The sequence below is a fragment of the Trichomycterus rosablanca genome, chromosome 5, assembly GCF_030014385.1.
Source record: "Trichomycterus rosablanca isolate fTriRos1 chromosome 5, fTriRos1.hap1, whole genome shotgun sequence".
NCBI classification, from domain to species: Eukaryota; Metazoa; Chordata; class Actinopteri; order Siluriformes; family Trichomycteridae; genus Trichomycterus; species Trichomycterus rosablanca.
Genome location: NC_085992.1, coordinates 50,711,684 through 50,738,826, shown reverse-complemented (window position 1 = coordinate 50,738,826; position 27,143 = coordinate 50,711,684). Strand labels below are relative to the sequence as shown.

The 27,143-nt window shown below is 38.3% G+C and overlaps 1 protein-coding gene across 1 annotated transcript; it reads left to right on the top strand.

Moving 5' to 3' along the window:
* The first annotated feature begins 18,780 nt into the window (after positions 1–18,780).
* On the top strand, positions 18,781–26,626 carry paip2b (poly(A) binding protein interacting protein 2B). The gene is made up of 4 exons (XM_062995349.1): positions 18,781–18,906; positions 21,187–21,344; positions 25,646–25,819; positions 25,951–26,626. The coding sequence occupies exons 1-4, from the start codon at positions 18,900–18,902 to the stop codon at positions 26,005–26,007; spliced, it is 396 nt and encodes a 131-aa protein (XP_062851419.1). The 5' UTR covers positions 18,781–18,899; the 3' UTR covers positions 26,008–26,626.
* Positions 26,627–27,143: the final 517 nt, after the last annotated feature.

Genomic DNA, 27,143 nt, shown 5'->3' with positions numbered 1-27,143 from the left:
TACATCTACCTTTCAACTAATATCATGAAAATAATCTTGGGCTCTCCAATCCACTGTTTTGTTCTGTGGCTTATTTGTAAGGGAAAGGAAAGCAGCATTGTCCCAGAGTTCTTCATCCTCAATCTTGCTGTTTGTGAGTTGCTGTGGTGTCTGTGTAGTTGTTGCTTCTTCGCAGCTTTTACGTTTCCAAAGCTTTTCAACATGGCGTTTTTTATGATGGCGATACCCACCATCGGTCATCCTCTGTTCCACTGCCTGATCTGCTTTGAACGATACCTAGCGGTCCTTCATCCCATCACCTTCCTGAAGTTTAAACCTCTACGATACAGACTGGCATGTTCTGTTGTGGTCTGGGTGATTATTCCTCCATTCGGTGTGTTTTGTATGTTTGTTATAACCACAGGCAACATGTATTTGTTCCTTAAAGTGTTAATGTCACTGGATTTTCTCTTTCTTTCCTTTAAATTGTTTTGTTTATTAGCTATACTGAAGGCCCTGAAGTTCCCCAAAGCAGGTCAGAGAGTAAATATTAATAGAAAAGAGGAGGCCAGACAAAAACAGAGAAAAGCAATGGCACAAATCCTGATAATTACAGTATCAATGACTGGTCAGTACGTCCCTGTACTGCTGCTTGGAATTCTTTTTGAGAATCTGTCATATGGAGATTTTCAAATATATTGGTGCATTGCTCATGTAATTTGTTCAATCATGACTTTTGTTAACCCTGTTCTTTATATCTGTAGAGTTAAAAAGCTTCCTTGGCTTCCTGATTTTCTGTAATTCTGTAATTTTTATATTTAATTATATTTTTAAACCACTAAATTTAAATTATTAATCCTTTATATTAAATAAATATACAAATATACAATGTTTTAGGGTCTGTCACATTTTATAAGGCAAGCATAGCAAACAATGTGCTTGTTTAGAGCATCTGAACTACCTAGATACGTGATTATTGTATTTTTTATAGCCTAGATCATTTTTATAAACTTTATACAATATTAGATCTGATGTAAACTGTGTGAAATTGGAACCTAAAGATATAATGTGTATAAATGTGTGATAATATGTGTATTGAGAAACCCCTTCTAATAGTTGAATTCATGTGTTTCAGTCACTAACAGGTGAAATAAATTAATTACATAAAGAAACTTAAATGTCTTCAGGTGTCCATATACTTTTGGCCATATAGTGTATTTAAGAATGTAGAATAATGATGGTCTTTACACAAAATGCTCATGCCATCATGCAATTGTTGTTTTTTTTTTACATAAAACTGCAGTACCAACTTTACATCTTAATCTTACAATGTAAAATGTAATAATGTTAATATAAATATAAATAAATATATAATATAAACTTGATTTATTAGTTTGTTTGTTCACCTAAAACATGAATAAATACAGTTTAAATGTAAAAATGTTTTGCTGGATGCTGGATTATTTGCAGGCAATACAGTCCAATAAACCATAAATACAAATAAAATACATAAATGTCATTGCTTAATGTAATTTTTATCTTCACTGCATATCTAGAGGTAATTTAAAGCAGCCAATCCACCATCTGCATGTTTTAAAAGATGGGTGAAACAATTCGTACCATATCAACAACTGATGGGATCCTATATATCTGGTATAGAAGGGACACAGAAACACCCAGTCCATCGCAGGGCAGACACACACACACACACCTAAGGGCAATTTAGTATTTCCAATAAACCAGACTGCATGTCTTTGGACTGTGGGAGGAAACAGGGGAGAACATACAAACGTCCCACAGATAGGACCCAGACCGCTTCATCTGGGAAGCGGGAACCGAGCACCTTCTTGCTGTGAGTGACTATCAAGAATGGGTTCAATTTACTAGATTTCTAGGCACTGTTGATAAACATATAATTTGAGCATGCTCAGTTTACATGAGTGTTAGACTTGAAGTGACGAAATAATAATAAAAATAGAATTAAAGTAAATTAGTTAAAGTTAATTGCAGCACATTAAAATATTTCTTTACTATAAGCATTGTTTCAAAAGTAAATAATCATTATAACTAAATGTGCACTGTAATAAGAAACATGAACTCTAGTGTATCTATTCATAATATTTATATATTTACAATTTTACTGATGCATGTGCAGGTTTATTCAGATTAAATAAATACTTCTCATTGTAAGGTGCACAGCGGTTGTTTGGTTCCTTCACTGTACCAAAGTAAGGGTACCATGCATGCTTTGCGACAGAAATTACCATAAATTTTAATGTGGGTAAATGTGAAGAGATAAATAAAGCGTGCTTATGAGGGTGAATAGATCAGATGTTTTGTGTTCCATGAAGATTCTCGTGATTAAAACCTTCGTCTGTCTAAACACCGTACGTATTACATACAGTTTATTTTACTTTATTATTGAATGATAGCTTTTCACTAAACTCGGAGTGGTTATAGCACTAATGCTAGTAAATCCTGTGTACATATTTAATTCTGTGTAATAACGTCTTTGTATTCTGTATGTTCCATTATTTTAGAATAAAAATAGCTTCCAGCCTAGTAATCACATTAGACTTGTATAAATACACATAAATTATGATCAGTTTTTGAAGTCATTATAAAGTAACAATTAAAAATTTTTTGTTTTTTTGGTACGTAGTGTGATAAAAGAACATTTGTTCTGATGGTCAGATGGAAACTAAGAACCATCAACAGACTCGTACGTGTGAAGTTTTGTTTTTATGCTTGCTCAATTATCCGGGTACACAGTTTAACAAAGTTAAATACGTTTATCTGGACACACAGCTGATTTAACGTTGTGGGACAAGCATATGAGGGTCAAACTTTGCAGGGTTTTGTTTATAGAACAACACAATATGTTAACCTGACACAAATATTAAAGCACCTACCTCATAAAATAACCTTTATAATCACTGATGATCAGGATGTATGTAAACAAAATTCATTTTATTTAAATTTTGATAAATTGACTTTCTATAGCTGCTGTAACTAAAAATAAAAAACACCGGATGTTCCACAACATTACATGTTAAAGTATAATGCAACAAAATGGACAGTGTGTGTATGTGGCTAATATTATGTAGACACCAGTGTTAATTTTACAGCAAATTTTGATTTAGTTTTAGTCATAGTCTTTTGACTAAAATGTAATTTAGTTTTAGTCATAATTTAGTCATCTGAATTGTTTTAGTTTTAGTCTAGTTTTAGTCGACTAATTATAAGAATATAGTCGACTAAAATACATATTTGTTTGTTTATTAGGATTTTAACGTCACGTTTCCACATTGGTTACATTCATGACAGGAACGGTAGTTACTCATCACACAAGTTTATTCGATTCTCAAGGTTATATCGAACACAGTCATGGACAAATTTAGTATCTTCAATTCACCTCACTTGCACGTCTTTGGACTGTGTGAGGAAACCGGAGTACCCGGAGGAAACTCACGCTGACACGGGGAGAACATGCAAACTCCACACAGAAAGGACCCGGACTGCCCCACCTGGGGTTCGAACCCAGGACCTTCTTGCTGTGAGGCGACAGTGCTACCCACCGAGCCCCCGTGCCGCCCTAAAATAAATATAAAGGGTGTAAAATGTAAATGGTTTTTCATCAGTTCCCTTAAATTACACTTACACAAAATGAAACATTTTTAACCAGTTATGGAATATTATTAATGTTTGAATGTGCAATACACACAAACACAGTTTAAAATGCAACTTATTTCAAACAACATCTTTATTTAGCTGACCTTGCTTATTGAGCATAACAATAACAAAATATTAATGACCAGTAGGCTTGCTCTGCCTGAAAAGTATATGCATTGTTCATAACAAATTGCATATTACATTCCTTATAAAACTGGGTACCGTAAAAGCAGCAGTGCCACACATGGTTTACACATCGTCTTGTTTTTCACGACGTCAAATGAGAAATGTGTCCAGATATCGGCTCTCCTCTTTCTCCCTGTAGACATTGTGGAGTTAACTTAGTTCCATGAGTAAAGAAAGTTCACAGGCTAGTCTGGTCTTCCCGAGTTTAGATCAAATGTGTGGTCTTGCCGCGGTACAGAGCTATCTCCATCTATGGCTCTGCCGCGGTACTGCAAAAGATTAGTACTGATTGGATGGCTACCCGGCTTGTTCCGCCGCTACACATACGCTAAAGTAGTTCTGATTGGATCTCTTCCTAACTTGTCCCTACCTTCCACAAAACTAAATCAGTTCTGATTGGATGTCGTCCCTGCCAAACATTTTCATCTTTATTCGTTGACGAAAGTGTCGATTCATTTCGTCATAGTTTTTAATCCTTCTATGTTAGTCATCATCTCGTTTTCGTCATGAAAAAAAGGTTCGTTGACGAAAACTATGACGAAAATCATTCGTCAACGAAATTAACACTGGTAGACACTCCTATTAATTATTGGGTTCAGGTGTTTTAGACACACCCAATGCAAACAGGTGTTTAAACTTAACTATCATCATTCATTCATTGTATGTTTTGCAAACCACACAGAAAGGACCATGGCAAGCCAGGCCAGGAAATCAAATCCAGGCCCTTCTTGCTGTGAGGCAACAGCGCCACCCACAGTGCCAATGTGCCGCCCTTTCAATAATCTTAAATAAATTATGTGCTTCCAGTTTACTGAGAAGGCATTTACTGTTCCAGCATGTTGGTCCACATACTTATGGTCTTATTATTTATATATACTGTATATGGTCATATATTTTTCCAAATTTTTCCATTTCACTTGTGTTCAGAAGTGGGGACAAAAAGTCTGAAGATGAACTTCTCTCAAGAAACTATCGGCTCCACCAATGAGCTTCTACTCACGAACGATACCAGCAACCTAATTCTGCAGATTACCAACGTTTACCTTTCAACTATTGTCATGAATATAATCTTGGGCTCTCCAATCCACTGTTTTGTTCTGTGGCTTATTTGTAAAGGAAAGGGAAGCGGCATTGTCCCAGAGTTCTTCACCCTTAATCTTACTGTTTGTGAGTTGCTGTGGTGTCTGAGTAGTAGCAGCTACATCGCAGCTTTTACGTTTCCAAAGCTTTTCGAGTTAGCATATTTTATGTTTGCGATACCCAGCATTGGCCGTCCTCTGTTCCACTGCCTGATCTGCTTTGAGCGCTACCTAGCGGTCCTTCATCCCGTCTCCTTCCTGAAGTTTAAACCTCTACGATACAGACTGGCATGTTCTGCTTTAGTCTGGGTGATTATTCCTCCATTTGGTGTGTTTTATATGTTTGTTATGGGCAACATGTATTTGTTCCTTAAAATGTTCATGCCAATAAATATCTTCTTTCTTTCCTTTAAATTGTTTTGTTTATTAGCCATACTGAAAGCCCTGAAGTTCCCCAAAGCAGGTCAAAGAGTGAATATGAATAGAAAAGAGGAGGCCAGACAAAAACAGAGAAAAGCAATGACACAAATCCTGATAATTACAGTATCAATGCTTGGTCAGTACGTCCCTATACTGGTGATTGGAAGTCTGTATGAGAAACTGTCAAATGCAGATTTTGAAATACTGTGGTGCTTTACTTATATCCTTTCTTCAATCACAACTTTTGTTAACCCTGTTTTTCATATCTGTAGAGTTAAAAAGTTTCCTTGGCTTCCTGATTTTCTGTAGACACATTTCCACAGACATACTTCAAAATCTTGTGACAAGCCTTCAAGCTCACATAAAGGTCAATTTTTGGCCATATATTTTATATACATAATAAGGTATAATAATTATGGTCTTTACAGAGAATGATTATGCAGTTAGATTTTTTCAATAAAACCATAGTACCAACTTTACTTCCCAATCTTACAATGTAAAACATAATTATGTTAATATCAATAAACATAAATGTATAATAAACATGTTATGTATTTGTTTGTTCACCTCAAACATGAATAAGTACATTTTAAATGTAATATTGTATTTTGGGTTTTTTTGTGTAGCTGGATGCTGGATTATTTGCAGAATTGTATTCTAGATAACGTTACAGTCCAGTAACCCATAAATAAAAATAAAATATAAACATATAAATATCATTCACTTAATGTCATTCTTGTCCTCACTGCACGCTGCAATTTAAAGTAGCCAATCCACCATCTGCATGTTTTATAAGTTGGGTGAAAACATAATTATTCAGAGAAAAAACATTCCTGCCAGCTGATGGGAACACTGACACATTCTTACATAACCCAAAACTAGTGAGTGTAATATGTTTATTTAGAATTTTTCAATATTATTTTTCAAGATATGGGGGGGGGGGGGTATTTTGAGTATATCTGAATATTGGGGGGGCTCCGAAGGAGTGATTGTATATCCAGTCTGCCTATTTTACAACTAAGCTTTAGTCAATGGCTCAAAATCTATAAGGGTCGTCATTATGAACGCAACACTCAAAAACCAGTTCGCTTTTAGAGATATTAGGTGCAAACATCCTTGATTAACCAGTCTATTGTTTAAATAATAATTTATATTAACAAACATTTACTCAATGTAACGTCGACTCACCAAGGCTTTAGGGTGCAAATGTGTGTCTGTTTATTAACAGAATATGCAAAAGTACAGAGAAGGGCAATCAAAAAAAATGTGGTCAAGCTCGGAAGAAGAATGGTTGATCGATTGGCAAACAACACATCAAGGACGATGTGAAACTTGTGGTTGAACAAACTGTAGCAATGGTCATAAATGGAATAACCAGCAGATGGAAGACACACTTGGTACAGGCTCTGGATAAATGCTAATACCTCGCACTGGTCTGCAAACATAAAGGGGCTGAAATACATGACAAACGAGGCGCGGTAATACACTCACTCACTTTAACCGCTTATCCAGTTAGGGTTGTGTGTGTGTGTGGGGGGGGGGGGTGCTGGAGCCTATCCCAGCTTTTTAATGGGTGCAAGGCACACAGTAACACCCTGGATGGGTCACCAGTCCATCGCAGGGCAGACACACACACACACACACACCCATTCACCTATAGGGTAATTCAGTGTCTTCAATTAACCTGACTGCATGTTTTTGGACTGTGGGAGGAAACCCACACAGACACGGGGAGAACATGCAAACTTCGCACAGAAAGGACCCGGATCGAACCCATGAACTTCTTGCTGTGAGGTGACAGTGCTACCCACCGAGCCACCGTGCCACCCAATACATATTTTTTCTTTATATTTCCTTCTAGAATGTTAATATGTTAATATTATTATTATATTATTGTTATTATTATTGCTTGTTATTATTATTATTATTGTTATACCTTCAGAGACTTCAGTATTTGCAGAGTCACTGTTTTTCATTTAAATCCCTTCAGTCTTTATTAAACAATGAAATCTAACACTTGTTTTCTTTCTGTCAGATTCATTACACTGAAACAGGTGTTGGACTAAAATTAAACGATCCTCTGTTTCGACAGTGAAAACTGTTTTTTTAAGCATCATTTGATTGATGAGGCTCAGTAATTGTTTGGATTTGGCCTGTTTTGTTTGACTCGCCACACTTACACCCTCATTTTTCTAAACACATCACGTGAACAGGCTGGATTACCAAACTGGTCCTCATCCTACAGGTCATTTCACTCTACGGTATATTGGGGGTTATAGAGTTTGGATTATAGAAGAGAAACAGTGTGACTTAATATTTCTTTATCTTTAATCTAGAACATTAATTAATTATTAATTATTTTTCTGTTACCCATGTTATTGTTGCTGTTATCTGAATTAAAATTCTAAAGATCACTCTTATTTCCAGATTTCATCATGAACTGTTATGCACTTCCAAAAAGGTAAATACTTCCACATTCAGATAATTTGCATAATAATAATAATAATAGTAATAATAATAATAAAAAATTTATTATTACTTTATTATTTTAAATACTATTTTAGATTTGTTGTGGTTAGGAGAAATAAATGAGTATGAATGAAGTCTGCCATAAATTAAATGTTGCTCTCTCAGACAGAATTGCATCTGAGATAAAGTTAAACAAAATGGAAATGTGCTGTTGAGCAGAGGTGGAAAGTAACGAATGACGTTTACTTGCGTTACTGTAATTGAGAAGTTTTTTTGTGTACTTGTATTTTTTAAAGTAGATTTTACAACCAGTAATTTTACTTTTACTTAAGTATGTTTTGTATTAAGAATTGTAATTCACTACATTTTACATAACGTCCATAACTGAATTAAAAAAACGCTAAAAAAAAAATTGCGTCTGGGAAACTGCTGCAGTGAATTCTGGGATGGAAAATAAACTGGTGCTAAAATAAAGGAGCTGTAATCTAGGTATAGAGTAGGGAGGGAAGGGTGATTTTAAGTTTAACATGTTTGGAGTTTGATGTTTCGTTATTTGATAACATAGTCTGATGTGAAAGAATGGCAAAGTTTTGTATTACATCCTGAAGGTTTTCTTTGGGTCATTTAGTGAAAGTCACAACACTTGTAACCGTGACTTGTTGTGAGTTATGAGATTTGCAGTATGACTGTTGTTTGGTATTTGTTAGTGATAAAAAGAAGGCTGGTCTATAGAATCCACAATTAATGCCAACTTCAGTGGTTATACAGTTTGAAAAAGTTTTATGAGATGGTCTGTACAAAAATGACACATTACACATCCCTAAATGTTTTAAATGTTGTATCAACATGTTTTTTTCTATTATATTTTAATTAAAAACAACTATTGTGAGATATATCTACTTGTCCTGTTTGCATTACACAGGAGAGACACCCCCCCCCACCCCTGCTAGTAGAAAAGTAACTAAGTAACGTTTACTCTGAGTACATTCTAAATGAGTTACTTTTTACTTCAGTAGATTTTTAGACTAGTAATTTTACTCGTACTTAAGTAAAAATTCATTAAAGTAATAGTACTTTTACTTGAGTACAATATTTTAGTACTCTTTCCACCTCTGCTGACGAGTCATATTGATTATACTTTTTTATTTTTTTAAATAGGACGTTGTTTTCCAGGTTTAAGAAACAATTTTGACCCTTTAAAAATGACTTGTACAGTATATTTAAACATTTCACAAAAATTTTTTAAAAGTGAAAATATAATGGATCTTCTTATGTACAACACCAAATTAGAAAAAGTATGGAAACAGCATGGAAAATGCAAATAATAAAAAAAACACAGAGTTTCTTACATTTACTTTGACTTTTATTTGATGTCAGACAGGATGAACCTGAGATATTTCATCTTTTATCTGCTCAACTTCATTTCATTTATTAATAAACATCCATTTCTGCATTTCAGGCCTACAACACTTTCCAAAAAAAAAGTTGGGACAGTAAAGCATTTACCACTTTGTAATGTTGCCGTTCCTTTTCACCACTTAAATGACGTTTTGGCACCGAGGAGACCAAGTGATTTAGTGTTTCATCTTTTCTCCACACATTCTCTATTGGGGACAGGTCAGGACTGCAGGCAGGTCAGTCCAGTACCCGTACCCTCTTCTTCCGTAGCCACGCCTTCGTAATGTGTGCAGCAGGTGGTTTTGCATCGTCTTGTTGAAAAATGCTGGACGTCCCTGGAAGGCAGCACATGTCGCTCTAAGATCTCAGTGTACTATTTTGCATTAATGCAAAGTGTTAATGACCTTTACCAGGACACTGACACACCCCCATACCATGACAGACCCTGGTACTGACACACCCCCATACCATGACAGACCCTGGTACTGACACACCCCCATACCATGACAGACTCTGGCTTTTGGACTTGTTACTGATAACAGTCTGGATCCTTTTCGTCTTTGGTCCGAAGCACACGGCATCCTTTTTTTCAAAAAAAGGGCTGGAATGCTGATTCATCTGACCACAATACACATTTCCACTGTGTGATGGTCCATCCTAGATGCCTCCGAGCCCAGAGAAGTCGATGCCGCTTCTGGACATGGTTAACATAAGGCTTCTTTTTTGCACAGTAAAGTTTTAAGTATGATTAGTGCAGTAACTCTGTATTGTAGAGCTTGATAAAGGTTTGATGAACTAATCCCTCACCCATGTGGTTATATCAGCTAGTGTTGAGTGGCGGTTCTTGATGCGGCGCCGTCTGAGGGATGGAAGATCACGAGCGTTCAGATTAAGCTCGCACCCTTGGTCTTTACACACTGAGATTCCTCCCGATTCCTTGAATGGTTTAATGATATTCTGCACTGTAGAGGGAGAACATGCAAATCCCTTCTAATCTTTCTTTGAGGTTCATTGTTTTTAAACATTTCAATCATTTTCTCACACATTTGTGGACAAACTGGATTCTCTGATCATCTTTACTCATCACAGACTCTCAGCCTTTCCTGGATGCTGCTTTTGTACCAAACCAAGATTACAATCACCTGTTTGGAATCACAACTTTTTACCTCTTTACTAGCCCTAAATTGCCCCGTCTCAACTTTTTTTGAAACGTGTTGCAGGCCTGAAATGCAGGAATGGAGTTATATTAACAAATGAAATAAAGTTAAGCAGACAAAACATGAAATATCTCAGGTTCAAACTGTCTGCAATTAAATAAAAGTCAAAGTAAATGTAAGGAACTCTGCACTTTTATTTTATTTGCATTTTCCATACTGTCCCAACTTTGTAGTTTTCCTAATGCTTGATTATGGACAAAAAATGTAAATGTGAATTTTAAAAGATTTTATTTTCTTTACTGCAAATAGATGGAAAGTGTTTTGTTTTCTGTCAGTTAATGACAGATTTTTTAAAACTTATTTTACATTTTAGTTTTCTTTTGCAGCAGCTTGGTGACACAGACCAGGGAGGCAGTTACGAACGTTTCGTCGGAAGTTCAATATGATTATTTTCAACCGCATGGGGTTTCTGCTCTTATCTTTTGCAACATACTTATCCTGGTTGTGACTCTGCCGCTGAACATTTATGTTTTGCGGCTCATCAGAAGCGGTACAGGAACTGGAGTGAAATCGGAGTTCTTTGTTCTGAACCTCTGCGTGTGTGAAATCGTAGTTTCATTGACTGCTATACCCAATATAGTTGACATTTAAGTCTCAGCAACGATGTTGTAACCCCACTGAATTCGGTTCTTGCGTTTTTGTACACACTACACGTCACCGGCTGCCCCTTCTTTCAGTGCTGCATCTGCATGGAGCGTTACTTAGCCATGGTCCATCCGGTCATCTTCCTAAAATTTAAACCATTGAGATACAGAATAAAATTTTCACTCTTTCATGGCTCATAGTTCTTGGAATAGGTGTGTCGTATCCATTTGTACCGTTCGGACGTGTATTTTATATCTTGCTGCCTCAGTACTTACTTATATTTTCTGTTAAGGTTATGTGTTCTATAGCAGTGCTGAAGGCTTTGAGGCGGCCCAAGCCGGGTGAGACATTGAGCGTGAGCGATTCTAAGACCAACAGCATGAAGAAAAAAGCTTTCGTACTTATTATGATCATTCTGGTGTTTATGGTATTTACTTATGGTCCAGTGTTGGTGTTTATGTTCATGTTTGATTCTTTAACAGATAGCCAGAAATATGATGGTCTAAACATGTTCTCCTTCTTACTGGTGCTTGGTGGATTTGTGCAGCCATTTCTGTATCTTCATAGGGTTGGTAAACTTTCTTTTATTCAGGGATTATCATGTTATTGTAATAAATGTTAGTACCTTTATCATTAAAATGTGTAAGCATTTATTCTGACAGATGATTCTCACAGCACTGTTGGGTCCTCGATTAAACGTTTATTGGTTTGTTTAGTTGTTTCATGAGGCATGTTACATAAGCAATGTATAAAGACACACCATGGTGTGCAGTTATGACAAAGCAATCCTAGTTTCACAACACAAATAAATAATAATAGTCACTCAAATAAAAAAGGAAGTGGAAATGGGAGGCGATGACTGTGATGTTTGGGGACATGTAGGTTATGGCTAGACTACAGTGTATCACAAAAGTGAGTACACCCCTCACATTTCTGCAGATATTTAAGTATATCTTTTCATGGGACAACACTGACAAAATGACACTTTGACACAATGAAAAGTAGTCTGTGTGCAGCTTATATAACAGTGTAAATTTATTCTTCCCTCAAAATAACTCAATATACAGCCATTAATGTCTAAACCACCGGCAACAAAAGTGAGTACACCCCTAAGAGACTACACCCCTAAATGTCCAAATTGAGCACTGCTTGTCATTTTCCCTCCAAAATGTCATGTGATTTGTTAGTGTTACTAGGTCTCAGGTGTGCATAGGGAGCAGGTGTGTTCAATTTAGTAGTACAGCTCTCACACTCTCTCATACTGGTCACTGAAAGTTCCAACATGGCACCTCATGGCAAAGAACTCTCTGAGGATCTTAAAAGACGAATTGTTGCGCTACATGAAGATGGCCAAGGCTACAAGAAGATTGCCAACACCCTGAAACTGAGCTGCAGCACAGTGGCTAAGATCATCCAGCATTTTAAAAGAGCAGGGTCCACTCAGAACAGACCTCGCGTTGGTCGTCCAAAGAAGCTGAGTGCACGTGCTCAGCGTCACATCCAACTGCTGTTTTTGAAAGATAGGCGCAGGAGTGCTGTCAGCATTGCGGCAGAGATTGAAAAGGTGGGGGGTCAGCCTGTCAGTGCTCAGACCATACGCCGCACACTACATCAAATTGGTCTGCATGGCTGTCACCCCAGAAGGAAGCCTCTTCTGAAGTCTCTACACAAGAAAGCCCGCAAACAGTTTGCTGAAGACATGTCAACAAAGGACATGGATTACTGGAAGCATGTCCTATGGTCTGATGAGACCAAGATTAATTTGTTTGGTTCAGATGGTCTCAAGCATGTGTGGCGGCAATCAGGTGAGGAGTACAAAGATAAGTGTGTCATGCCTACAGTCAAGCATGGTGGTGGGAATGCCATGGTCTGGGGCTGCATGAGTGCAGCAGGTGTTGGGGAGTTACATTTCATTGAGGGACACATGAACTCCAATATGTACTGTGAAATACTGAAGCAGAGCATGATCCCCTCCCTCCGGAAACTGGGTCGCAGGGCAGTGTTCCAGCATGATAATGACCCCAAACACACCTCTAAGACGACCACTGCTTTATTGAAGAGGCTGAGGGTAAAGGTGATGGACTGGCCAAGCATGTTTCCAGACCTAAACCCAATAGAACATCTTTGGGGCATCCTCAAGCGGAAGGTGGAGGAGCGCAAAGTCTCGAATATCCGCCAGCTCCGTGATGTCGTCATGGAGGAGTGGAAAAGCATTCCAGTGGCAACCTGTGAAGCTCTGGTAAACTCCATGCCCAGGAGAGTTAAGGCAGTTCTGTGAAATAATGGTGGCCACACAAAATATTGACACTTCAGGAACTTTCACTAAGGGGTGTACTCACTTTTGTTGCCGGTGGTTTAGACATTAATGGCTGTATATTGAGTTATTTTGAGGGAAGAATAAATTTACACTGTTATATAAGCTGCACACAGACTACTTTTCATTGTGTCAAAGTGTAATTTTGTCAGTGTTGTCCCATGAAAAGATATACTTAAATATCTGCAGAAATGTGAGGGGTGTACTCACTTTTGTGATACACTGTATATGGACACAACAGTTGCTAATGTGCAATAAATAAATTATATAAAGGACTTGATTGGGTCTAGAAGAACATTAATGAAGAGCTTAATTATTCCTGAGGAAGAGTCCGACAGTTTAGGAACAACAGTTTTTAACACACAATTGTTTGGAATTTAGGGATTTCATGAACTACAGCCCATAATGTCATTAAAAGATACAGAGAATTAGAAGTAATTTTATTTCTGTGACCTTCAATCACTCATACAATTGTTAATAATTAAGTGGGAATATTACATCTTTATTTGTTTTATTACAGGGAGTCTGTGGACACCCCTGAGCTACATGATAATGTTTGATACATAAAATCCTAAAAGAGGGCTTTTGAACTGACTTCAAATTAATAATGCAATCATATGCTAGCTTTAGAGTTAGCTATGAGGCTACATCAGCTTCACTCCCTCTACAGGCACAATTCTGTATGTATCTGTATGTAGGTTTTAACATATCCAAAATACAAGTTGTAAATTATCCTTCATTTTTCAACTTGAATATTTGAAATCAAAAATATTCAACTCTTCTTACCTTTAAATGTATTATGGTGATGTGTATAGAATTGAATGAAATTTTGCAACAAGAAGTCTCAGTAAACAGATAAGTACAATTCTGAGAAGAATTACTTACCTGAACTGAATTGCCCGCATTCTCCACCATTTGTTAGAACATCAAGAGATCTTAAAGAAATCTTGGTGCTCAGATCTTTTTCTCCAGTGTCTTTTGCTGAGTCTAAGAGAAGAAGACCTGCAAAACTGAAGTGTGCACTGGGAAGAAACACACAGACAATTAAAGTATGCTTCCTTTTATTGTAGTATTAATTGAGATTATATAGCTGATGTGTACATGAGTATGTGAGCCTTTGCTAAGCTTAGTGGAAATTTATTGGAATAGCACAAAGAGAATTATTTACGAGAAGACGACATAGACCAAGAATAAGCTGGATTGACAACATTACGAGGTGATTGCATTGTCAGGAGCTGGTCTGATACAGAGAGCATTGAAGAAATCTGACCCATCCATGTTGCAGCCAATTATCGATACCAATGTTGGTATTGGTATCGGATTGATACTAGTGTGATGGGATTGATATTTTAGTTTTACCTTTTATTCGCTACATTCAGCACGTTTCTCCCGTTTCGTCAGAAAGTAAAGATCATGTCTGTACAGACACTGCTTCTCTCACATTTTACATGCATAGCTCCGGCTCTGCTGTGTTTTGTTGTGGTTACCGTCACGTTATGTTGTTAAAATCCTAACAGACATCGGTACATTGGTAGGCATTGGAAGATTGTAAGTTTTTTAATACTTTGCTTTGCAGATACAGAAATAGGGGTGATTTTATGGAAATAATAGTATAAACTGTATGTACGTAAAGTACAGACGCACCTTACGCACTTTGCGCTCCCTGCGCAAATGAATCGGAGCATGCGCAGTGAGGCTCTTATTCCATGTGTCTGTGTTTTGGTGAATGAGAGCTTTTTTATTTTGACTTTGTGCTTATATTTGTAAACAAAATAGCATCAATTTTTTTATTTTAAATTAACAAGGACAGATATATTTGGTCACTATTAAAAATTTACAAATGTATTCACTCAGCAAACACAACTTTGGTATGAGTTAGCCGCTTTGTGGTGATACGCCCTGATGGTAATGTTGTGAGAAAGTAGAGCTCCAGAAAGAAGAAATCAGAGCGCTTTAAACAACTGATTTTATTTAGAACCCTACTGAGAGTAGCTATTTACAAAAAAATATGTATTACAATAATATACTTAAAGGTCATGAAAATTCATTCATATTTAGCAATTTGATGATGCATCTACCTTAATTATTAAAAAGTACTGGTATCGGCGATACTGGCCCTGTATTTACTTGGTATCGGATCAATACCATGGGTGGCTTGTTCCTTAGGGCGATCGGGCGACGCACCACCAAAGGGCGAAAGGGAAGAAATTTTTCTATCACATTTAACCTGGGTTAAACTAGCTGTGACTGTTCTGGAGTCTGTCTTGCCTCTGAATATCGTAGTCCAATCAGCATCGAGTTGTGTTCCATACAGTACCGCCCCTTTTGGGCGATCTCAGTCTGATTGAAAATCGCCCGGATTGCTCTGATAGACTCTCATATTAAGGCACTTTTTTTCAAACTGTAGGCACTGCAATACAATCTGAATGGGTTCCGGGAGGGCTCGCACTTACGTGCCTGCGTCACACATAACCTGGTGTCGCGATCTCGTCAACATGACCACCATTACCTCAGTTTGGAGCAACTCCATCGTGTCAGTAAATTACAAGTAAGTAATGTCATTTTTAAATAGTGAATTGTGATTGCACTTATTGTATCGCCCCAATTGTTTAATTGTACTTCTTTATTCATTGCACATCAGCCCCGATGCCCTGATCTTTATTCTGGATCTGCTGCACCTAAAATAAAATGCTATCTCATGAAGACTTAAAGAATTAAATTGTTAGTGTGAAGTCTTTACTTCATTTTATGATTAATGGTAAAGCTGCTCTCTCTCCACGTTCAAAGTTATTTATGAGGGCAAACTGACTGATGACTTAAGATGTTAATTATTTAAGCTTTAATTTACCCATTAAACGGGTCACCTTGGCCATCATCGCAACAATTGCCCCCCTGAGAGATCTGGCAGGAGCCGCCACCAGACATCCCAAGTCTCCTGGAAGTTCCGGGAGTCTCCCGCATATACATAGCGGCTCTCTGATGCCCGCAAGTCAGATAAAATCTCCCGGTATCTAGAACGAGCGGCCAAGAGCGACACACACGCACACACACACACACACGTACACACACGCACACACACGCACACGTACACACACGCACACACACACGCGCGCACACAGGCGACACAGACTTTATTCCCGATCGCGTATTATATCCGTTATCTGATATACAATCTAGTGCACTGTGTAGGGAACATAAATTCATATCTAAAATACTATCTAGTGCACTATGTAGGGAACATAAATCCGTGATCTGATACACAATCTAGTGCACTATGTAGGAAACATAAATCAATTGTCTAATATACTGTCTAGTGCACTATGTAGGGAACATAAATCCGTGATCTGATACACAATCTAGTGCACTATGTAGGAAACATAAATCAATTGTCTAATATACTGTCTAGTGCACTATGTAGGGAACATAAATCCGTTATCTGATATACAATTTAGTGCACTATTTAGGGAACATAATTAATTATGTAATACACTATCTAGTGTACTATGTAGGGAACACAATCATCATGTAGTTATACTTTCTAGTGCACTATGTAGTGAACCTGAATGCGTTATCTCATACACTATCTAGTGCACTATGTAGGGAACATAAATCCGTGATCTGATATACAATCTAGTGCACTATGTAGGGAACATAAATCCGTGATCTGATATACAATCTAGTGCACTATGTAGGGAACATAAATCCGTGATCTGATATACAATCTAGTGCACTGTGTAGGGAACATAAATTCATATCTAAAATACTATCTAGTGCACTATGTAGGGAACATAAATCCGTGATCTGATACACAATCTAGTGCACTATGTAGGAAACATAAATCAATTGTCTAATATACTGTCTAGTGCACTATGTAGGGAACATAAATCCGTGATCTGATACACAATCTAGTGCACTATGTAGGAAACATAAATCAATTGTCTAATATACTGTCTAGTGCACTATGTAGGGAACATAAATCCGTGATCTGATATACAATTTAGTGCACTATTTAGGGAACATAATTAATTATGTAATACACTATCTAGTGTACTATGTAGGGAACACAATCATCATGTAGTTATACTTTCTAGTGCACTATGTAGTGAACCTGAATGCGTTATCTCATACACTATCTAGTGCACTATGTAGGGAACATAAATCCGTGATCTGATATACAATCTAGTGCACTATGTAGGGAACATAAATCCGTGATCTGATATACAATCTAGTGCACTATGTAGGGAACATAAATCCGTGATCTGATATACAATCTAGTGCACTGTGTAGGGAACATAAATTCATATCTAAAATACTATCTAGTGCACTATGTAGGGAACATAAATCCGTGATCTGATATACAATCTAGTGCACTGTGTAGGGAACATAAACCAATTGTCTAATTCACTGTCTAGTGCACTATGTAGGGAACATAAATTCGTATCTAAAATACTATCTAGTGCACTATGTAGTGAACCTGAATGCGTTATCTCATACACTATCTAGTGCACTATGTAGGGAACATAAATCCGTGATCTGATATACAATCTAGTGCACTATGTAGGGAACATAAATCCGTGATCTGATATACAATCTAGTGCACTATGTAGGGAACATAAATCCGTGATCTGATATACAATCTAGTGCACTATGTAGGGAACATAAATCCGTGATCTAATATACAATTTAGTGCACTATGTAGGGAACCTAAATCCGTTAACTAATACGCTACCAAAGCATTATGTAAGAAACATAAGTCTATTATCTAGTACACGATCTAGGAACATAAATTATTTTCTAATATACAGTCTAGTGCACTATGTAGGGAACATTAATCTATGATCTTTCACACTGTCTAGTGCACTATGTAGTACACATTATTGTGTTTGTGACGCGAACAGTTAGCTTAGTAGCTCAGTTAGCAGCTCCTAAAAGTTCTGTTATCACCCATATCCTCTGGTGTGTGCGAGAGTTTTTTTTTTTAGCTTTTTATTATTATTTTTTTGGGCTTGGGGGGTCGGGGTCGAGGTCCGGGTCCGGGGGTACCTCCCTGAAATGAGTTCTTGCAACTTGGGATGTCTGTTTATATATATGACTATACGTAATATATGAGCTCCTAGTTACACCACTGGTTCTCTGACATCTGCTTTTCTTGTTACGCATATCCCATATATAAAACATACACAAATTATGACCAGAAATAAACGCATCTGATAAACATATTGGTTAATTTACCAGATAGGCTATCATTCCAAAATTATGCACTCATATTGATGAAATATTTAACTGAAAAGTCACTTTAACTTGGCAAAATCCCCCAAATCCCAAAATCTAGGGGGAAATCCCAGTGAGTGGCAACACTGGACATGACACGACACGTTTAGGTCTCTCGCTGATCCTGGTCGCGGTTCTATGTGTGATCAGCAGAGGGCGCTCAGCTGTTTGTTTGAAACGCGGACACACATGAGTGATCTGACGTAGTGTTGAAAACTGTCCAGTTAACGGTGCTGCTGTTGCAAACAACCAAATTTCACCTTTTACTCCAGTTATTTGTTAGTTATTCGCAGGGAGAGAGTAATAAGGATGCCCGGTGAGTGGAATCACGCGTATTGTGTTGTGTATTATCTGAATGTTAGACAGCACAGCTGTGCTTTTCATTTACGCTGCAATTTACACGCGATTTGTTTAGCATGCTGGCTAACTAACTGTTAGCCACAGTGCAAACGTTGGCTGGCTAACTGTCAGCATTTGCATTCTTTTGCATAGATTTTGTTATCCTTCTACACAGTACATAACTGCTTACAAATAGTTACGCACCATATATAAAGATAACGAGCTTACGCGGCGAGTTTGTGTGAATATTTCGGATCATATAGATCAGGTGGGGCCTTGTTTCTTTTTCGCTAACTTCGACACGGGCCCGTATCACATCTCGCGAGATTTGAGCGAGAGTGTGCGAATTTACAGATCTACAAATCATCCACAGCTGTTGTTAACCAGCGCGTATGATTTATAAATCGTGTAATTTCTAGTGCTTCACCACAAACTGTTCACTCGCACATGTTTTTAGGTGGTTTGTAAGGATAGAACTTGAATATTTTTATAGAGTGTTTAAACGACGTGTTTTCTAATTTAATGCTAAACGTAAATAATAGAAATAGTTAAAAACTCGTTAATGTTAAGTGACGGTGTTCTGTATAGTGCTCTGAGCGCCATATACAGATGACCTTCATATACTCGTGTGTTTGTGTATTATAGCTATTAAATTCAGTTCTTAATCTCTCAAATATGATCTTTTGGTGCAAAAGAGGCGACTGTAACCATTTTACATCGATTATCTTGGGCAAATCGAAGTCTAGTGGTTAAGCTACTGGACTAGTAATCAGAAGGTCGCAGGTTCAAGCCCCACCACTGCCAGGTTGCTGCTGTTGGGCCCTTGAGCAAGGCCCTTAACCCTCAATTGCTCAGACAGTACACTGTCACAGTGCTGTAAGTGGATAAAATGTTGGGGATTGTGAATGCATTCGTGCTGTTTGGTGCTCTTACAGAGCAAACTAAAGACAAGCTTGTTTAAGTGGGTGCATCCAGGTTTTCCTTTTTAAATGTATATTTTACGTTTATTTCTTTAAATGTACATCAAAAAATGTATATACAATATTGGTCAGGCTACAGGAATAGCACAACTAGTAACAAAAACATTATAACACACCATACAGTTATTACACGAAGCGTTATATAACCACACAGAGACATCAACAAGGACCCAAAGTTTTAAGATTGAAGACGTGATTCTAATTCAATTTAGAATAAGGGCAGAGTTGGTTTGTGGCCCAAAATACCCTGATGAATATAATATTTGGCATGCAATATAAAAATACTATATATTCTACTTGTCTGATGGAATTAATATTATAATAACATATTATATATTTGAAGTTCCAATACTTGCTTTAAACAGGTAATCTTTTTGGTCAGACCAAAAGTTATTTAACATCTTACATTATAAAAATATCGCGTTCACATTTCCAACCTCCACGCATGGATTGTAAATGACGTAACGTCTAGTTGCCACCTCCCAGCTCTGAGGTAAACACTACTGTTGTTCCAGACTTAGAAATGGCTTAGAGATGTGGAGAGAGAAAAAAAACACTTTTTAAAATGGGATCCTGGGTATCTAGGTGGAGACATTCCAAATCCTAAAGCAAACGCTGGGGTGAAATATTCATTTTTATAGTTTATTTTGACCTTTTCCAATAATTCGTCAACACGGCATAAAGGATCTCATTCTACAAGATGTATTCAGCTATTCTAGAAGCTTCATTCATCGAAAAGAAGGTTTTATTTACATTAGTGTAGTTGTATTGGACAGATGTTTGTTGTAACTTCTGCACGGCTGAACCCCCCTGATGCCTGATGGACCGCTGACCTGTCTGGAGTGTGTAACTTCAGCTGGACCATCTGCAACCCTGACCAGAATTAAGCAGTGGTCAAACATGAAGATGAATGCAAGTCTTATTCCTGAATTATATTTTGGTTCTGATTTGAAACAAGCAAGCCGCTGGTAGTGTGGGTGCTGCGCAGCACCAGGGTCCTCAGAACCTGGGTTTGATCCATTACTTTAGTTACTTTATTAACTGTAAAAAGTTGTTTTAAACTCTGGTCTTCTTTCACCGCCCAAAACACAGACATGGAAGATGGATTGGTTACTGTTAATGACCTTAGGTTCATTATGGATTGGGATTGGGCACTCTGGTATATTTCTAGCTTGCATTCAGGTTTTTGAGATTGGGCTGGACCCACTGTGACCCTGAAAGAATATATCATTTAATTAAATAACTAATCTTCAATTAAGATTTGTTTATCTTCTCAGAGCCAACGGATATCAACAGTCCTGAGGTGGCGAACACACCCGGGGGTGGCAGCGGTCACCCAAAAGAGGACAACGTGCTGAATGGACACAAGGAAGGTGAAGCCAACCCCTTCGCCGAGTACATGTGGATGGAGAACGAGGAGGAGTACAACAGACAGGTTAGTGAGCTTCTAGAGTGGACGGGTTGACGGTCAAACCTCGGCTCACTTGTATGGGTTTGGTGGTGGGAGGGCGATGAATTCACATTTGAATTAATTTCCACATAAATGGAATTATGTACATAATTATAATGTTTTTTCACTGTTGGAGAGGTTCAGAATCCAATATAAAATCCAAGTCCAATAACTCCAGATCAGAATTTAAAATTTGGTGTGGTTATATACAGATCAGGCATAACATTATGACCACTGACAGGTGAAGTGAATAACACTGATTATCTCTTCATCACGGCACCTGTTAGTGGGGGGGAGGGGGGGGGGTATATTACACAGCAAGTGAACATTTTATCCTCAGAGTTGATGTTAGAAGCAGGAAAAATGGACGAGCGTGAGGATCTGAGCGAGTTTGATGAGGGAAAAATTGTGACGGCTAGACGACTGGGTCAGAGCGTCTCCAAAACTGCAGCTCTTGTGGGGTGTGTCCCGGTCTGCAGTGGTCAGTATCTATCAAAAGTGGTCCAAGGAAGGAACAGTGGTAAACCGCCGACAGGGTCATGGGCGACCAAGGCTCACTGATGCACGTGTGGTCCGATCCAACAGACGAGCTGCTGTAGCTCAAACTGCTGAAGAAGTTCATGCTGGTTCTGATAGAAAGGTGTCAGAATACACAGAGCAGCACAGCAATAAAAAGGGGGACCAACACAATATTAGGAACGTGTCATAATGTTATGCCTGATCGGTGTAGATGGTAAACAGCTTGAAATGCTGGTAATATTATTTCAGCCCTGCGCTCCTACTTACACTCGCTGAAAAAAATAATTTGAGCATGGTAAAATATCAGCATGTCCTTTAGCTGCTTTTTTTCTGATACTTTATGGGGTTTTCTTTAACATTAAACTAAATTTCCTGGTATGAACCCGAAAGCCTGAAAACTGGGTAGTATTTCCCTCAAGTTGGAAAATGCACAAAATAAGCCTGAAAGTTATGAGGTTAAAATATCAGACTTTAAAAGTGTGTTTTTAGTTTTCGTTCTTGCTGAATTATTAGTTTTTGTTTGTTTCTGTTTTTTAGCTTTAATTTATATTACAAATATCGTAGTATTAATATAGCATGGTATAAAATTGTCTGGGTCTATCACTTTGAATAAGCCATATTAAATCAAAATACATTTTGAGATTTGTAGTGATATTCACCCGATAACCACAAAATATTTATACTGCTTCTATTAATCCACCTGGATTAACGTTTGGTTTCTAATTTTAATCCCCAATTTTGTATTGAAGATTATTAAAATGGGTCATATATATATATATATATATATATATATATATATATAAAAAATTGGTAATACAAGTGATGAAAATGAATGGCGTCTACTAGTGCTGGGCGATATGACGGTACATTCGTTATACCATCTTTGATTACTCATAACGTATGGATTTTTCATATACTGCTATACCGTAACATAGTTAATACAACAGCTTTAGGCTTCAATAGGCAGCAAATCATATAATATTGTTCGCCGCTAAAAGCGCTATGGAGCACCGTGCAGATTAGACACAGCTCACGAGTTAGCCAGGTAGCGTTAGCATGACAGTGTTAACAGATGAGAGAGGTTTTCTCAATATAGTGGAAAAGAAATGAACAGAAACAGATGGAGGATGACGAGAAGAACCTGCCAAAGAAAATGAGGCGTGTGGGCAGTTTAGAACAGACTAAATATTATACTGCACGGTGTGTCGAGCCACGACTGTTACAATCAACGACATTACGGACGCAGTAACGATCCACACATACAAGGACACGATTCCTCTACAGACAGTCGAGACAGAAGCTTTCAGAGCCATAATTATAACTCTGGATTCCAGGTTTGTCTTACAGGGAGAAAATACTTAATCAGTCACTAAACCAACGTTATAAGTGAACTAGAAGCGGAGAGATTTAAAGCAGCTTATAGTCTCAAACCTTCATTATATACATGCTGAAATTATAACGTTTTATATTCTGTGTACTTATGACAAACGTCCCAGTCATACAAAAGAAATAAAACATACCCTGATTACACCGTGAAACCATCAGAATCGTAAAAAATACCGTGATACAAATGTTTTAATACATATATATATATATTTTTTGTTTATGTATTTTCTCCATTTTTTTTCTCCCTTTTTAGCGCGTTCAATTGCCCGATTGCGTCACGCTTCCTCTCCACCAATCCCCGCTCTGATTGAGGAGAACAAAGCTAACCCACGCCCCCTCCGACACGTGGGCAGCAGCCGTATGCATCTTATCACCGACACTTTGACGAGTGCAGCTCAGCGTTGTGTACGGAGGTACACACCCTGAGAGCACTCTTTTCTCATCTCTGTGCAGGCGCCATCAATCAGCCAGCAGAGGTCGTAATTGCACCAGTCATGGGAGAGACACCCCATCCGGCTTAGTCCCGCCCATATCTGAACAACAGGCCAATCGTTGTTCATGTGGCCGGCAAGGCAGAACTGAGATTCGATACGATGTGTTCGAGATCCCAGCTCTGGTTCCAGCGTGTGTTTTTACCGCTGCGCCACCCGAGTGGCCTCGTGATACAAATTTTTGATCATACCGCCCAGCCCTAGCATGTACAGTAGTGTTCAAAAAAATAGCAGTGATTTTAAAAAAGTGAATAAAGCACAAAATCATTATAATAACTTTTATTTCCATAAATGCAAATGCACTGAAAATACTACACTTTTAATTCTAAATCAAAACATTAACAACATTTAGCCAGTTTGTGTTCATCCTTTACAGAAAGTTAAGAAAAATGAATGTTAGGCTGTTCAAAAAAATAGCAGTGCAGCATTTTTCTTTAAAAACTCAAAAAATGTATCTATAAACTGAAAAAATGTTTGAGGTTTCACTTTACTTTAAATTACTGAACTAATATTTAGTGGCATAACGATTGTTTCTGAGATCTGTGTTGCATGGAGTCGACCAACTTCTGGCTCCTCTGAACAGGTATCCAGTCCAGGATGATTACACTACATTCCACAGTTCTTCTGCAATTTTGGGTTTTGCCTCAAAAAAACGTGTTTCAGACGTCAGAACACAAGTTCTCTATGGGATTGAAGTCAGGGACTGGGCTGGTCACTCTATTACCTCAATCTTGTTTGTCTGTAACCAAGATGTTTTGGGTCATTGTCATGTTGAAACACCCATTTTAAGGGCATTTCTTCTTCGACATAGAGAAACATGATGATCTCAAGTATTCTGATATATTTAAACTGATCCATGATCCCTCGTATGTGATAAATAGGTGTAACACCACGGTATGAGAAACATCCCCATATCATCATTTTGTACCACCGTGCTTTACTGTCTTCACAGTGTACTCTGGCTTGAATTCAGTGCTCGGGGGTCGTCTGACATACTGTCTACGGCCACTAGACCCAAAAAGAACAATTTTGCTTTCACCAGTCCACAAAATGTTGAGCCATTTCTCTTTGGACCAGTCAATGTGTTCCTTGGCAAATGTTAACCCATTCAGGAAACGTCTTTTTGCGAGTTCTTGCTGGTAAATTGGCTTCACTTAATCATCTTCTGTACTCACTGGGAACTTCAGATGTTCCTTGATCTTTCTGGAGGTGATCACTGGCTGAACCTTTGCCATTCTGGCTATTCTTCGATCCATTCGAACAGTAGTTCCACGTTTCCTTCTGCATCTTTCAGGTTTTGGTTGTCACTTTAAGGCATTTGAGATCATTTTAGCTGAGCAGCCGATAATTTGCTGCACTTCTCTGTATGTTTTTTCCCTCTAAAATCAACTTTTTAATCAAAGTACGCTGTTCATCAGAACAATGTCTGGAACAACCCATTTTACCCAGTATTTCAGAAGGAAATGCGCTATGACCAACCTGTGCAACATTTGCCCCCCTCCTACCTTAAATAAGGGCCAAAATTGACACACGTTCTTCTGCAGAATGAATGACTTCACCAATTGAACTCCTCACTGCTATTATTTTGAACAACCCCCTTTCAATCAATGCTTCGATTACTCAGAATGAACGGCATGCACGTCCTAATTGTTGGGTTTGTTTTGTTTTCAATACTCTACCACACTTTCAAGTCAATTTTTTGCTATGTAGAAATAGCATTTCTACTAAAAACATTGATTTATCAAGTTAATGGTGTTGGACTGCTATTTTTTTGAACACCACTGTACATTGTAATGCTTTACTTTCCAACTGTTGTGAATATCATTTATTAATGTGTTATTTAATGCCTTAAACTAACGTGTATTTGTGGTTCTTACCAAAAATCCCAAGGTGGAAGAGGAGCTGCTGGAGCAGGAGTTCCTGGAGCGCTGTTTCCAAGAGATGTTAGAGGAGGAGGATCAGGATTGGTTCATTCCTTCGAGGGACCTTCCACCCGGGATCGGTCACATTCAGCAGCAGTTTAACGGCCTGTCGGTCACCGACTCGAATCCTGAAGACATCGCTGTGAGTTTGTTTACCTATCAGCTAAACATTTAGAAATCCTGAAGTCTGTAGTCATCTGATAATCAATAATCAGCATCTCTGACTGTTTAAGAACCTCCATCTGATTGTTTTCTTTTGTTTTTGTCTTGCAGCGTAAAAGCCGTTTGAACCCGGAGGCGAAGGAGTTCGTGCCAGGAGTGAAATATTAGGGACGTTTCCGGCTCCCTCATAAAGACTCTTGTGTGACTGCTGATGGTCGGCAGTCACCCCCACTCATGCCTCAGTTAAAAGCGGCATGTGTATTTGTGGGGTCGGTGGGGTGGGGGATTCGGATGCTTTTCTGTAAGCTTTTTATTTTTGTCTGTTTTTCATGTATAAGCTGAACGGGGTGTCTGGGTGGGCCGGGCAATCAAGTAATCTTTCCATCGAACCGCTTCGGATTGTGATTAGCAATCTAGATAATCGTTTGTTTGCATCTCTGAGAGGCAATTGTGTGATTTCCACTACTGTGATAGTGACTAGCCGTTTGTCCCTGGACAGTGTTACAGTTCCATTTATTCCTGTCGTTTGTTTCCCTTTTGAAATAGAAGGCAAGGTGGGGTAAGTTTAGGGGGTGGGATGCGGAGGAGGAGGAGCGGGCGGGGTGAAATGACTGACGCAGCAGAAAGATCATTGGCAGGTGGGCCAGTGTTTAAGCTGATGGCAGCTGATTCCTGTGAGGGATTTCCATGTTTTTTTCTTCTGTTGAAGTCCTTCACTGTGTGACTTGCATTAACAAAAATGAAGAAAAAAAAGTATTATGAAATAAAAAGAGCGGGTTCCCTCTTGGATGTCTTTCATCTGTGTGTTTGATGTATCTACACCGATCAGACATAACATTAAAACCACCTCCTTGCTCCACTTACCATATAGGAGCACTTTGTAGTTCTACAATTACTGACTAGTACATCTGTTTCTCTGCATGCTGTTCTTCAATGGTCAGGACCCCCACAGGACCACCACAGAGCAGGTATGTGACATGGTGGTGGTGTGTTAGTGTGTGTTGTGCTGGTATGAGTGGATCAGACAGCAGCGCTGCTGGAGTTTTTAAACCCCTCACTGTCACTGCTGGACTGAGAATAGTCCACCAACCAATAACATCCAGCCAACAGCGCCCCGTGGGCAGCGTCCTGTGACCACTGATGAAGGTCTAGAAGATGACCGACTCAAACAGCAGCAATAGATGAGCGATCGTCTCTGACTTTACATCTACAAGGTGGACCGACCAGGTAGGAGTGTCTAATAGAGTGGACAGTGAGTGGACACGGTATTAAAAAACTCATACCAGCACCATGTCAGTGTCACT

Coding starts and splice junctions, on each gene's coding strand:
- paip2b (XM_062995349.1), top strand. Junction 21,345..25,645: donor AGGAGGAGTACAACAGACAG/GTTAGTGAGCTT, acceptor AAAAATCCCAAG/GTGGAAGAGGAGCTGCTGGA. Junction 25,820..25,950: donor CGAATCCTGAAGACATCGCT/GTGAGTTTGTTT, acceptor TTTGTCTTGCAG/CGTAAAAGCCGTTTGAACCC.